The following is a 12,829-nucleotide window of genomic DNA, read 5'->3' as shown; positions in this document are numbered from 1 at the left end:
CAGCTGGCCAGCTGTCAAGCCCGTGAGCTGGTGGCTTTGTGTGTCGCCACGTGACGTGGGCCAGATGGTACCTGTCACCATCCGCTGCCACAGTGCCGTGACGGGCAGCAGCCTGACACGCGTCCACGTGCGTCCGAGGTGGGGCCCCAGAGCGTGGTATCCAGCATTTCTCTCAACCTGCTGTCCCATCAGCCCTCGGGGCTCCACACCCCCACACCGCGGCTGTCAGCACAGCACCCACCTGTGTCCCCGAACGTCCCCCAGAGGGAGGCCCCTCAGTGTTCTCGCTGAAAAGATGAAGGCCCACGGAACGTTCCCGTCACCCGGCAGGCTGTGGGGGCTTAATGACGCTAGTCCTCGTCCCTGTACACCTCATCACACTTTCTAAAGCATCTGTGGGGGAGGGGATGGAAGCTTCCAGGAGCAGCTACAGTTGGCACCCACTGGGAGTGACTCGCTTCCACGCCCAAAGCCTGGCTTCTTCCAGGTGAGGGGAGAAGCAGGCCGCCTCCAGAAGAGCCTGCCAGAAGCTGGCCTCGGACACGTGACAGGGGCCACCCAGGCCTCCAGACGAGGCTGGGCAGTGGCTTACCTGACCCAAGAGGCGGCTGCTCCTGGGAGGGTCCTGAGGAGGCCTGTCCACGGCCAAGCAGGAGGAGACAAAGGCCAGAGCCTGTGCCTGTCTCAAGTCCCCACTCCCAGCTGGGCCTCGGTCCCCTCTGCTCCAGCATCAAGGCGGCCACTAGTGGCCCAGCTCAAGTCCTTCACACCCGCCATCTTGCATAGCCACAGCCTGGGTCCTGCTACTTGCTACTGCCCAGAATGGTCAGGTGGCCTCCACAGCCCGTGGCAGGGTCTCCGACGGGCAAGGGGACAGGGCCCCCCTCAAATGAAGCCGCAGTATCCGGGCCCACACTCACCCGACAGCAGAAAAGGGGAGTGACAGGGCAAAGGCCTTCACTTGGATGGGGGGTGGAGGTTCAGTAACCTCAGTAGCCGCAGGGTGGGAAGTTTCCACCCTTCCTGCCCTGGGGACACAGGGTCCCATAATTGAGGAGGAGGACAGAGAAGGTCTCCTTAGCATGGTCGTCAAGAGCCCTGAAACCTAGGCCATCCGCCTTCCCCTGGGGGTTGTCCACCTCACAGCCTCACTCATCTGTCCCCCGACCCCCCGCCAGGCCTTCAGCTGGCCCTGCCTTGTGTCCTTGCCCGCAGCTCGCCTCCTTCAGCCCCCACCACTGGCCATGCTGCCCATGTCAAGGTCCAGCTCACACCTGCCCTCCCCGCTCGGGGCCTGCCCTGAGTGACGCGGTGCGGTGGGCAGAGGTCGGGAAGGCGGGTGTGACTCGGGGTCCACTCACAGCCCCACTGGGCAGCCGCCGCTCTGGGCTCCCACTCCGCCCTTGCCAACAGGTGCCCACCCATAGTCCTGGCTGCTGTGTGACCTGGGTCGAGGGACTCCACCTCTCTGTGTCTGTCCCCTCATCTAGAAGTTGGGGAAATCCGTGCTCTGTTCCAGGCAGGAGTTCCAGAACTATCTAAGTTGGGTGTTGGCCCCTCCTGGACCCCCTTCCTGCTCCTCACACAGTCCTTAGGGCTGGGGCTCAGGATCCAAACGGAGAGGCTGGGATGGGCTGCGGAGAGAGGCCGAAGGGGGGAAGGCAGGGGCTAAAGGAAAGAGGAGGTTGCTGTGCAGCCCCCTTCCCTCGAGTGGGGTCCAGAGCTCTAGTGCAGGAGACATCGTGGGGTAGCCCCAGCTCATGTGGCCTGGAAACGCGGTGCAGGACAATGGGGGGGACTGAGAAAGGGTGTGATGAGGCTCCAGTGTCCCTGACACCATATCCCCTACTGCGTCAGACAGAGCAGGGCTGAGCCGGAAACTTGAGCTGTGAAAGGACACTGGTGGGAAAGAAAGACATGCAGGCGTGAAGTGCGGTTGGGTGTGTGTGTGTGTGTCCATCTTGTCTCTGTACGTCTGCTTGGGTGTGTCTGTGAGTCCGTCTAAGCGTGTGGAATGTCTCTAAGTCTGCCTCTGTGTCTTTGTGTCTGCACAGACAAGGCTTTCAGTGTTTCTGTGAAGATCTGTGCATTTTTGTGCATTTCTATCTCTGCTGCGCTTGTGTTGGCCGGTATGTCCTGGTCTGTTGGCGTTTTTGTGTATGTGTTAGTATGTGCATGTCTCCAGGGGTCCGTGTATTTGTGTGCGTGTGGCTGTGGGAGGGAGGGGCCGGTGGATCCTCTTCCCTCACCCCCCAAGCTCATCATGGCCAGGCCACAGTTGGGACCCAGCCCAACTGGCAAATCTCTGATCTGGTAACTCGCCCCTAACGTTGGAGACCATGGACCAGCAGGACCCACCCACAGACTGTGGGGCTGGCGCTGGGTCCGGAGTCTGGCTGGGTTTGGAGCTGAGAGACTCTGTGTCCCCTACTCCCCCCCCTCCAGGGCTGGAGCCAGCTGGAGCCACCCACATCCCACATGGAGCCCCAGCCAGGCCAAGTGAGGACAGCCCCCGGGACCTGCCGTTCCGGCTGGTACACCGGGCCCCGCCCAGGGCCAGCAGCAGGGCTCCACAGTTACCCTCCGAGGGTGGGGGGCAGCTGCTAGACCACAGAGCCTGCCCCTTTGCCTGCAGGCTGGCCTGGGAGGTTCTGGAGACATTCGGGCCTGGGCTGCTGCTGCCTCTCTGTCCATATGACCTCCAGCAACTCCAGCACGCTCTCCGGGGCCAGGTCCCCCTTTATGAAATGAGGAGCTGGTGGTGGCAGGAACACAGCATACAGTTGTGCAGTTGTGCACTGTGCAAATGCACCTGGTGGAGGTGGGAGAGGCAGAGGCAGCCCGGATTCTGCCTTTCAGGCTGAGGGCCCTGGTGATGCTTTCTTCCCACAGGAAGTTTGCTCTTTAGGGACAGTGCTTGGGCGTGGGGACACCTTATTCTAATTCTCACAATTACAATTAGAAAAGCTGCCCTGAGGCACCACCGTTTTCCACCAGCCCCTGCCCCTCCCTAGGTCAATGTCCAGGGGTTCATCCAACGCACACCCCTGTCCATCTGTCTCTAGAGAGAGATCTCTGTGACTGCCTGCTCCTCTGCCCTCCCCTCTCCTTTGAACCATCCTATGTGGGACCCAGAAGGGCCCTGGAGGTCCTGCTCTGATCTCCTACCCCCTGCATGCTTGCCCCGCCCTCCCCCGTCTTTTCCCCAGCTTTCCTACCAGTGACTGGACACACAGCCACTTCACTGTTCTTTATTTCATTAGGAAAGTAGCCAGGGGAGTCCCGGCAGGGACAGGGTGGGGGGTAGGGTCTGTAACCAGCTCCTGTCCTGCCCTGCTGCGTTGGCAAACCTGTGGGGAATGGAGATGAGGCCCGAGGGGCTCCCGGGGGTGGGGGTGGGGCTTCTGGCCAACCTCCACCCCCATTTCCCACCCCTCACTCCGAGGCTGGGTCCCCAGCAGGGCTTGCTTGACATAGGGCTGGGGATGTGGGGCTGGCCCACATGGGGTGCCCCTTACCCAGACTGGCTCAGCTGGGAGTCATGAAGCGGCCGCTGGGAGGCGGGACTCGGTAGAAGGGGTCCGTGGAGATCAGGGTTCTGCAGGGCGGGGAGGGGTGCAGGTGAGGGAGATGTGGGGCGAGGTGGGACCTTCTCTTCTGCCTGCCCCTCCCCTACAGCAGCCCTCAGCTAGGTCAGCCAAGCCACAGATGTTTGCCTGCCAACTCTGGGCCATTGTCTTAGAAATGTAATTTTTGAGGAATTGAATTGAGCTGAAGGAGTCAGAGTGAGGTAGAACCACAGTTCATTCAGCTCTGTCTCTGCCCCTTCCCTGCAGCTTGGCTGGGAGCTGGTGTGGAGGGGGCCTCTGGGATGGGAATGAGGCCGGTGGGTTGGGGGCAGCCATGCAGGGGGAGGGGTCGCTGAGGATAGCGGGGGGGAGGGGGGAGGACCAGGAAAAGCAGTGAACAAGTCAGAGAGAGGAAATGGGTCTCTCAGATGGACCGACAGACAGACAGATGGAGGGAGGAAGCTGGGGAAAGGCCCGGATGCTTCAACAGACAGAGGGAGGGCTGGCTACCTTCCCACGTGGGGGTGCAGGTGACGTAGGCTTTCGGTGGGGTTGGGGGTAGCCTCCATGCGGGTGACCGGCTGGTTGAGGGCATAGCCCCCGGGCTTCTGTGGCTGGATACCCCCTCGAGTCCAGCCTTCTCGGTCCAGACCTTTGGGGATATTCTCGAAGTACCTGCAGCATGGTGGGGGGCTGTTGCTGGCGATAAGGGGCCCTCTGCCCACCTCTGTAGCTTCCCTGCCCTTCTTGGACGGGAATCTTGGCTCCAGCAGAGCACAAATGGCCTCAGATCCCTCCAGCCTCCTTCCTTTTGTTCACGCTGTGCCCTCTGCCAGGCACTCCCTGAGCCCCTGTCTGCCTGGGAACGCTGCTCTGGCTCTGTCCCTGAACTGGACGACCCTCCTTTGCACAGCCCGCTGATGCTATGCCAGCACTCGGGAGCATAAAGGACTGTGTGCCTGCCGGCTCCCTCTCTGGCCCATGAACTTCCCAGGGGTGGGCAGTGGAAACCGGCTCATTCATTTCTCTCTAGGCATTCCACTTTGCATCTGTTTTGCTGATGCTCGCTGAGCACTGGGCCAGGTTCAGAAATGGCCAACGCTTCAGATATGGTCCCTGCCCTTGAACTTATGAAGTGAGGATGCAGAGAGATAAATGAGAAAATCAGTGATTACAACCCCTGGGGAAGGAGCCATGTGCCTGACACCTGGCAGGAGCTCGGGTAAGCCGAGGGGTGGGTTGGAGAAGGACCCCATAGACAGGGCTGCAGCTGAGAGTCTGCTGGAGCTCCAGGAGGAGCACGTTTGCCCAGAGAGGTGCAGGGGCACTGTTAGCCCCTGATAGCCAGAGGGAGTCTCTGTCCCTCCCCTTCTCCCTCTCCCTTCATGGGAAGTGAAGGAGCCACCTGTGTCACAGATACATGATATACATTGTGGCTTGGGTGCCACTTCTCCCATCTAAACTTCAAGGTCCCCATCCCAAAGGGGGGACCAGCTCCAGGGATGGGAGGCAACTTGGGAGAATAAGGAGTTGGGGGTCAGTGTGGACACAGGTGACACACGCTCACACAGATGACAGATGTCGTGCGAGGAGGCCTTTGTCCAGAAAATTACACCTCCTTTATCCTACTCCTGTAATTCTCTTCCCATCCAGTCCTGGCCCTGGGAGTCCTCCCCATGGCTCTCTGCCCACTTCTTCCTGGAAGCCTTCCCTGATGCTTAGCAAAGAGCTTACTTTCAGCCCAGAGCCCAACCCACCATGGACTGGACATAGTATCTTAGCAGATGCCATGTTGCTCTACCCAGACCCTCTTCAGCCCCCATGTTCTTCCCCTGCCCCTCAGCCCGGGCACCAGTGGCCTGCGTGGCATCAGAGAGAAGTACAGAGGAAGGCTGCCCTTGGGCTACTGGGGCTTGCTTTGCCTGTAGCAAGGAGGTGCCTGGGATCTTTGGTATGGTCCCTGGGGACAGCCCTTAATTACTGATTGATGGATGTGGGGGTATCAGTACCCCAGCTCTCTCTCCCCTCCCTTGGCCCTCGTCATTCCAAGTTGTGTGTTTGCATTGTTTTCTAGAGTCTCGCCTCCGGATATCTGGTCAATAACACGCTGGCTTTGGACTGCCTTCCTTTCCCCACACGACTTCCCAGCTTCCCCACTGTCCCCAGTAAGGGGTTCGTGCTCAAATCCTTGGCTCAGGGGCTGCTTCTGGGGGAACCCTCATTAATTCAGCGTTGCTCTACTTCGCAGGCTGTGAGCTCATCACGTGTCCCAGTGTCTGTCTGTGAAATGCAGGCTGGCTTCACAGCCCTGGATTTGGATGGGGGTGGGGGGTGCTCACCCTTGGTTGTAAGTGGTCAGGTACCGATTCTCCAGGTCAGGGTCATAGGGGTTCCGGAAGTAGCCGGGGTTGTTCAGGCTGAACCCCGTGGGCTCCTGCACCAGAGGTACGGAGGGGACTTGTCAGGTCAGGAGGGGGTGGAGGTTTGGGGATGGGGATGGGCACCCTGGCCTCACCTTGTTCCCCACGGTCTCCCGGCCCAGCAAAGCAACATTCGTCTGCTGCACCCGCTGCGGGGGCTGGAACTGCCGGTGACTCATGCTGCGAGGCTCTGGGCCAGGAGGGGGCACCTGCAGGGGACGGAGCCACGAGAAAGGTAGAGGGTGGTCAGGGGGAGGTGGCAAGCACAGAGAGCAGACAGGCAGGGGCACGTGGACCCCCAACTTGCACCCAGGACCTCGTCCTTCCCCCTCCAGGCACACCGCATGCCCTGGTTCAAAGACCCCCTCACTTTCGCTCCCGGGACTTCACCCCTCCCCTGGAGGGTCCAAATATCCTGATTCTTCCCTTCCTTAGTGCCCAAATGCCTCTGAGCCCAAGGAATCTCCCTGTCCCCTCTCGTGGGAATACTCCCGCTCTGGGGGAGCTCCCACCCCACCGAGGGCCACTCACTCTAGGGTTCAGTGTCCTCTCGGTCACCCGGTTGTAGCCAGTTTCCCTCTCGGATCCTCTGGCCAGCACAGGCAGGAACTCGTCCCCCTAAGGCAGCAGAGGGGCCCCTGGCACCAGAGCTGGGCTGTTCCTCCCGCAGTCCTCTGGGTACTTTCCTAACTGCCACACAGTACAACCCCGGGCTGTGGGCTCAGACAGCCCCCAACCCCCACCGGCTCAGCTTACGTGAGGGTGGGTCATGGGGAGGAAGTCGGACCTGGTGACGCTCCGGCCAGGGAGGAGGACCTGGAAAGAGGCCCGCAGGGGCGCATTAGCCAGGCCAAAGCAGCGGCCCCGGGGTCCCGAGTGCCGAGGAGAACTCACAACACGTTCATATGATTGGGGTCACCGAGGAAAGGGAAGAGTTTGGGGAGTAACAATGCTGAGTGAGAACCAGCAGGCCAGGGCTCTTGTCCGGACTCCAAGTAACATTGGCTCTGCCCCTTCTCTTTGAACCTCAGTCTTCTCATCCATCAAATGGGAGAGTTGGACCAAAGTGGTAGTTTTTACCCACATGCATTTATCTCGGGTAGCTCACATTTTCTTAAGAAGCTAGAAGTAGCCCTGAAATTCTAGCAGGCACGGGTCTGACTTACGGGGTCCCCCGGGAGGGCCTGGGAGGGTGACTGGAAGACAATGGGGTTCTTGGCGGACTCTTCGGTGAAGCCAGTCTCTTCCTTGGCGCCAATTGTTTTCTTCTGCAAGAGATCTGCAAAAGACATGGCCCCCCGATACTACCCCCCAACCTGGGCTGCCTGGCCCCACCCACACAGCCTCCAGAGGCTCCGAGTCACAGCCAGCGGGGAGGGAGCTGGCTCCAAGGGTCTGGACGCTGGAGCTCTAGCATCATGGGTACCAGGCAGCCTCCAGAGTCCCAGACAGAGAGGACAGAGAACAAGATGGGAGAGAAGAGAGGCGCAGGAGGGACAGGCACTGACAGGCCCGGAGACAGCTGGGGTCAGGATCGACAGCCCTCCTGAGCCACTGAGTTGCCCTTCCGGGGTTCAGCGCTAAGGCCCTGTTCCCCCAGGCTGCCTCTGCAGCCTTCTTTCTTTTGCTGGGGACGTCTGTGTCCCTGGCCAGCTCCCTCTGGGTCGCCCAGTGTCTCTCCTTGTGGCTGGGTGGGGCGAAGTGCCCTGGGAGAGAGGCAGGAGTGCAGACAGGTGCCTACCTGGCTGGTTTGAAGGCTCCTTGAGATACTTGGAATTGTACTCAGAGGTCATGAAGCGCGGGCCCTGGAACACAGAGGGCAGAGCACTGGGGCCCACAAGGTGGACCAGGGCCTGGAGGCGGCTGATGGCTGTGGTGGCCCTTCAGTGCTCCGAGTAGACCGCTGCAGTACAGTGTGTGAAGGGAGGGCGGGTACAGCAGGCCCCGTGCAAATCCCTCCCCTACAAGGCAGCAGAGCGCCATACAGCCCACCATAAGTTCCCCGTGACTGTGAAGCCCGTCCCATCCCACACAGGACTTCCTGGAATAAATATGGGCCTCAGGGACCCAGACAATGAGGAGGCCCAACGCGAGGGGAGAGGCTAAGGGGGTCAAGTGGGTGCTCCCATCACACTTCAGGGCCCTGAGCTCGGGGAGTCTGGATGGGGTTAAGTCCTAAGTCCCAAGACACGAGTAAGGAAGCGTAGGACGACGTTGATACTGTCTTGGAAATACCAAATATCCTTGGCTCTCCCCAGTTTTTCTAGGTACCCTGAGACCCCTGGTAGTTGGCTTTTTGGGTCAGTCACAGCAGTGACTGTCTCCAAGAGGGGAAGGAGGTGGGTCTGGTCGCCCTGTCCCGCTCACAGCCCTGACTGGGGGCTGCCCACTCACATGCCGGGCGTTCTCCCACTCAATCGAGCCCTTGCCCTGCAGCTGGTGGAGCAGGGGCCCGTCCCTGGGCTCCAGCCCTGTGATGGACTGCGGCCCATAGTCCTGGGTGTCGAAATGGACCTTCCTGACCTAGGAGGAGGAAGTGGCTTGTCATGTTCCAGGCCAAGGGAGGGCAGTCACGTCTTGATTCTGCTTCTGCCCTTAACCCCTACAGAGTATCCATAGCCTGAGGGGTCCCTTGACAATGAAGTCCAATCATGTCCCCCCCTCTGCTCAGAACCTCACCATCATCCCATTGCACTGGGAGTAGAACCCCATGGCCTGACAGAGACCCACGAGGACTGCGGCCCCTCGCTGGCCTCCAGCCACCTGCCTCCTTGCTGGTCTTTGTCACAGCAGATACTCGCACCACAGGGCCTTTGCACTTGCTGTCTCCACTACCTGGAACTCACACATCGCTGCATTCAGTGTCTTTGACTCATGTCTCCACAGCAAGCTCTTCTCCCACCCTCCTGGTCTGCAGTTACAACCCCTTCACTACTGCTTCCGCCACTACGGCTCTTCCCTGTTGCATTTCCCCCCCAGCACTTAGCACCTTCCTGAGCATCATAAAAGAGATGCTCAGAACATACCAGTTGAATGAATGAATGAATGAATGAATGACTTAGTATCCATTCTACTGCTGGTGATAAGGACCATCAACATAATGATGTTAGAATGAAGAGGATGGGGACGACACAGACGAGCATATGTGACATTGGTGGTGAGGACGGTCATGTGGTGCTGGAGATGTCAGTGGGATGGTGGAGACCATGGGATGGGGATGGCGTTGGGGTTGGAATTGGAGATGTGGGAGGCAGAGGCACCGATGGCAGTGACGGGGACGGGGATGGAGGTGGAGGGGAGGTGATGGTGCAGGTGGGGAGGGGACTAAGGTGACACAGGTGGGCAGACTCCCAGTCCGCATATGGCTCCTCTGTGCCCAGGCATCTCAGCCTGGACCAACTCTTGGCAGCACAGTCCCACCCCGCTGGAGAGATCCTCACGCTGACCGCCGCCCCCCGACCCTTCCTCCAGCCCGGCCTCGGGGTCTCACTGACCTCCTTAGTGGGGGTCGCTGCACTGGGCTTCTCACGAGAGTAGCCAGAGCTGGTCTGATGCATGTTCCAAGGCAGTGGGTATTTGCCATCCGGCACCTCCAGGGGGCGGTAGCTCTGATTGGTCACAGACTGGAAATTGTGGCGGACTTGTTCTCTGAGGGTGGGGTGGGAGCTGTGTATGACCAGGGCCACCTGGAAGCTGCTTATCTCTAGAAGCCGCCCACTTCCCCCAAACCTCCCCCAGGTGCCTCAGGAGTCCGCCTGCCTTGGGGCCCCAGCTAGGTGTCATGTCCTGAGGGCCCCAGCTAGGTGCCATGCCCTGAGGGCCCCAGGACCCTAGACCCAGGCCAGGCAAGGTTCTAGGTCTCCGTGTGTGGAGTCCGCAGCTGGTCCAATGAGCTCCAGTGCTCCTGAGCACTAAGGCCCAGGGGTGCAGAGAGGGAGAAAGACTTGCACAGATCATACCCCATGGCTGGGTTGTCCAGGGCATCAAGGTTGGCGTGGTAGGAGACCACGGGCCGATAATTTGATCTGTAGCCTGTGCCTTCGTGGCTGCCCATGCGGGGCCTGAAATCCTCCCGACCTGCCAGAGAGGAAGCCAGGAGACGGGACCGGCCCACGGGGCAGGGGAGTGGACGAGCAGTGAGCAGGGTTTCCCAGGCAGGGCCAGAAACACCCCCCAACTCCCACCCCCACTCAGGGCCCAGGGGTCCTCGGGATAGAGAAGGCACAGAACCAGGGACTGGAGCAAGAGCCGTGAAAGTCTGGCCCTTTGAGACTGTGGCAGCAGGATGGGGATGGGGTAGGGACACGGTCAGCGTGGCAGAATCACAGGACGGCCACAGGGGAGGGGCAGCGGGGCCAAGCCAGCCTGGACATGGTCCCTGGGGCGCTCAGGCGATGGATCGGTTTGGCGTGCTGGGGTCCCTCGGAGCACGTGATGGGCCAGAGGCGCTGCTCGTCTCGTCTCACAGTGGGAGGGCCTCCCCCTCTCCGGCCCCAAGTCCTGGGGTCTCTCCAGCACAAAGGGGTGCTCACCATAGGCTGTGCAGTAGCTGGTGGCGTAGAATTTCAGGGGGTCCGTGCAGCCCCCCGAACTCATCTTCACATACGGAGAGACAACGCCCAAGGGGAGTTTCCCCATCATGGTGCTGGGGGGCAGGGCCCCGGCGGGGCGCCTGAGGAGGAAGCACAAGAAGCCCCATCAGCTCAGTAGCCCAAGGGCCCAGAGTCTGCCTCAGGCCCGGGCTGCAGAGGCCCCAGGGGTGACGCTCGAGCCCCACCCAGCCAGTGCCGTCCCCGCTCCGGTCCGTCCCTCTCTCCCCGACACCCACGCCCCATACTGAAGGAAGGACTGGTCACCTTCGGCACCTAATCATATACTCATTCCACCTTCCCCACACCTTGTTCTCTCTCCAGTTCACAGCCAGGAAACAAAGACTCCAAGTGATGAAAGATGAGCTCATAATGGGGGGTGGGGTGGGGGTGGGGAGCCAGGATTCAGGCCTGGGGTGTCTGACTCCCCGCACTTGACCGTAATCCCCTCATGGCCTCCTCTGGGGACTGAATGGACAGACACTCTCCCAGCCCGGCCCTGGAGCTCACTGCCAGCCCCGGGCTCCTTGTCCCTCCCTCAGCTCGGCCCGGGGCCTTGCAGAGGGACGTCGGCTCGGCCCTCCTGGGTCCCAGCCGCAGCCGGCCCCACCCTCACCTGCCCTCGGCTGTGGCTCTGAGGTCTGGGGAGAGGCTGCAGGAGGCAGGAGCTGCCCCAGAGAAGCCCAGGCCCTCTGGGAGGTGGCCAGGCCAAGAGAAACAGTGTGTCGCCTAGCAACCGGTGCCTAGCAACAGCGTCCCCACGCCTCAGAAGCCCTTCCAGGGCCAGGGCCCATGAGAGGCTGCGCTGGCCCAGATGAAGGCAGCTACGGGGGGGGGGGGGCAGGCCCTGCCTCCTCGGCACCCCCCACACACTCCACCCCCTTCGCCCCAGTCTCCAGCTTCCCCTGACAGGGCTGGGCAGAGCTGCTGTCTTCTGAGTGACAAGAAATAGAAGATAATCTCGAACGATCATTCTCCCACTTATTAAGTATCCACTTCTCAGCAGACACTTATATCCTTCGTGGCCAGTCCTCTGAGTGGCTCCTCCAGGTTGGCTATTATTATCCCTCTGTTCATGGAAAAATGAGGCTCAGACAAGCAGTGTCTTGACGAGCCAGAGATCCCGAAAACATCAGGAAAGAGAAGAGTTGAGACTCAAACGTGGGTGGGCCCGGATCCCACTTGTAAGCCTCTCGGGGAATCATCCTATTTCCTGTGTCCTGCTAGAGCCAGATCGGTGCCAAGCTCTTCCACACACACTTTTAAAAAAGATTTTATTTATTTAGGGGAGGCTGGGTGGCTCAGTTGTTGGGCGTCTGCCTTCGGCTCGGGTCATGATCCCAGCATCCTGGGATCGAGCCCCACGTTGGGCTCCCTGCTTGGCTGGAAGCCTGCTTGTGTTCCCTCTCTCGTTGTCCCTCTCGCTGGCAAATAAATAAAGTCTTTAAAAAAAAAAGATTTTATTTATTCGTCAGAGGGAGTGAGTGGGAAAGAGAGCATAAGCAGGGGGAGCAGCACACAGTGGGAGAAGTGGGCTCCCTGCCAGGACCCTGGGATCATGACCTGAGCTGAAGGCAGAGGATCGACTGAGTCACCCAGGTGTCCCTTCCACACACATTATTACCTCGGACAATCCCCAAACCACCCTGTGGCTGGGGTACTAGGATTATAGGGCCAACGTGCCCCAGAAGCTAGGAGTGTGACTCAAATTCAAACCTCTTACTGCCCCACAATTCCTCATCTTCACCGAGGGCCGTGACCAGACCCGCCTCATGGGGCTGTTGGCAGATTTCCTGAGTGCCTGGCTTCAGCTCCTCAGTTTTTCAGGGCTCCTATGCTCAGCCCATTTTGCAGATGGGAAAGGTGAAGCCCAAGGACATTGACCAGGCCTCAGAGTTGCTGAAGAATTACAATGGCAGTGAGCTAAGCCCATAGCCCCTGCTGCCTTTGAGCCAGCCCATTTGCCCCACGGGGCGTTGAAGCCTGTAACTGTTTAACAAGTGGATCTCTGGGGATGGGGTGGGAGTGGGGAGCCCGGATGGGTAGCATTTGCCACATTTCTGTCGTGTAAATCCTCCCCGCATGGCTGCTTTCAAACCACCAAGGCAAGGTCACCGAGCAGGGAGTTGGAAAGTCATGCTCAGCCCCCTATAGGGCTGCCACCATACAGAGTTTGCGTCATACAGATCCAGTAGACAGAAGTGACCTTGAGACCATGAATGATGGACAAATACAGTAATATAATAAGGAA

At 59.8% G+C, this 12,829-nt stretch overlaps 1 protein-coding gene across 3 annotated transcripts; it reads right to left on the bottom strand.

Annotated features, from left to right (window-relative positions):
• Positions 1 to 3,235: 3,235 nt before the first annotated feature.
• PPP1R32 (protein phosphatase 1 regulatory subunit 32) lies at positions 3,236 to 11,277 on the bottom strand. 3 transcript variants are annotated; one of them, XM_044261166.1, is made up of 14 exons: positions 11,195 to 11,277; positions 10,522 to 10,661; positions 9,949 to 10,066; positions 9,484 to 9,637; positions 8,384 to 8,512; positions 7,731 to 7,794; positions 7,156 to 7,268; positions 6,746 to 6,805; positions 6,521 to 6,607; positions 6,085 to 6,198; positions 5,909 to 6,003; positions 4,080 to 4,244; positions 3,519 to 3,598; positions 3,236 to 3,350 (listed from the first exon to the last, which is right to left on the bottom strand). In XM_044261166.1, exons 2-13 carry the CDS (start codon positions 10,628 to 10,630, stop codon positions 3,529 to 3,531), a joined length of 1,278 nt encoding a protein of 425 aa, XP_044117101.1. In that variant the 5' UTR covers positions 10,631 to 10,661; positions 11,195 to 11,277; the 3' UTR covers positions 3,236 to 3,350; positions 3,519 to 3,528. The 3 variants fall into 3 exon arrangements, with proteins under 3 accessions (XP_044117101.1, XP_044117102.1, XP_044117100.1); XM_044261167.1 differs by lacking the exon at positions 11,195 to 11,277 and adding an exon at positions 10,887 to 10,902; XM_044261165.1 differs by lacking the exon at positions 11,195 to 11,277 and adding an exon at positions 10,846 to 10,863.
• Positions 11,278 to 12,829: the final 1,552 nt, after the last annotated feature.

This window comes from Neovison vison, chromosome 7 (genome assembly GCF_020171115.1).
Source record: "Neovison vison isolate M4711 chromosome 7, ASM_NN_V1, whole genome shotgun sequence".
In the NCBI taxonomy this organism is placed as follows: Eukaryota; Metazoa; Chordata; class Mammalia; order Carnivora; family Mustelidae; genus Neogale; species Neogale vison.
Note: the sequence above shows the minus strand (reverse complement) of the source record. Positions and strands in the feature narration are given on the sequence as shown.

What these genes read in the sequence shown, in the direction of transcription:
- PPP1R32 (XM_044261165.1), bottom strand. An exon ending in CAGCTACTGCACAGCCTATG is followed by an intron (nt 10,067 to 10,521) that starts GTGAGCACCCCT and finishes CCTCTCTGGCAG; the next exon opens with GTCGGGAGGATTTCAGGCCC. An exon ending in GGAGCCTTCAAACCAGCCAG is followed by an intron (nt 7,269 to 7,730) that starts GTAGGCACCTGT and finishes TGTCTTTTGCAG; the next exon opens with ATCTCTTGCAGAAGAAAACA.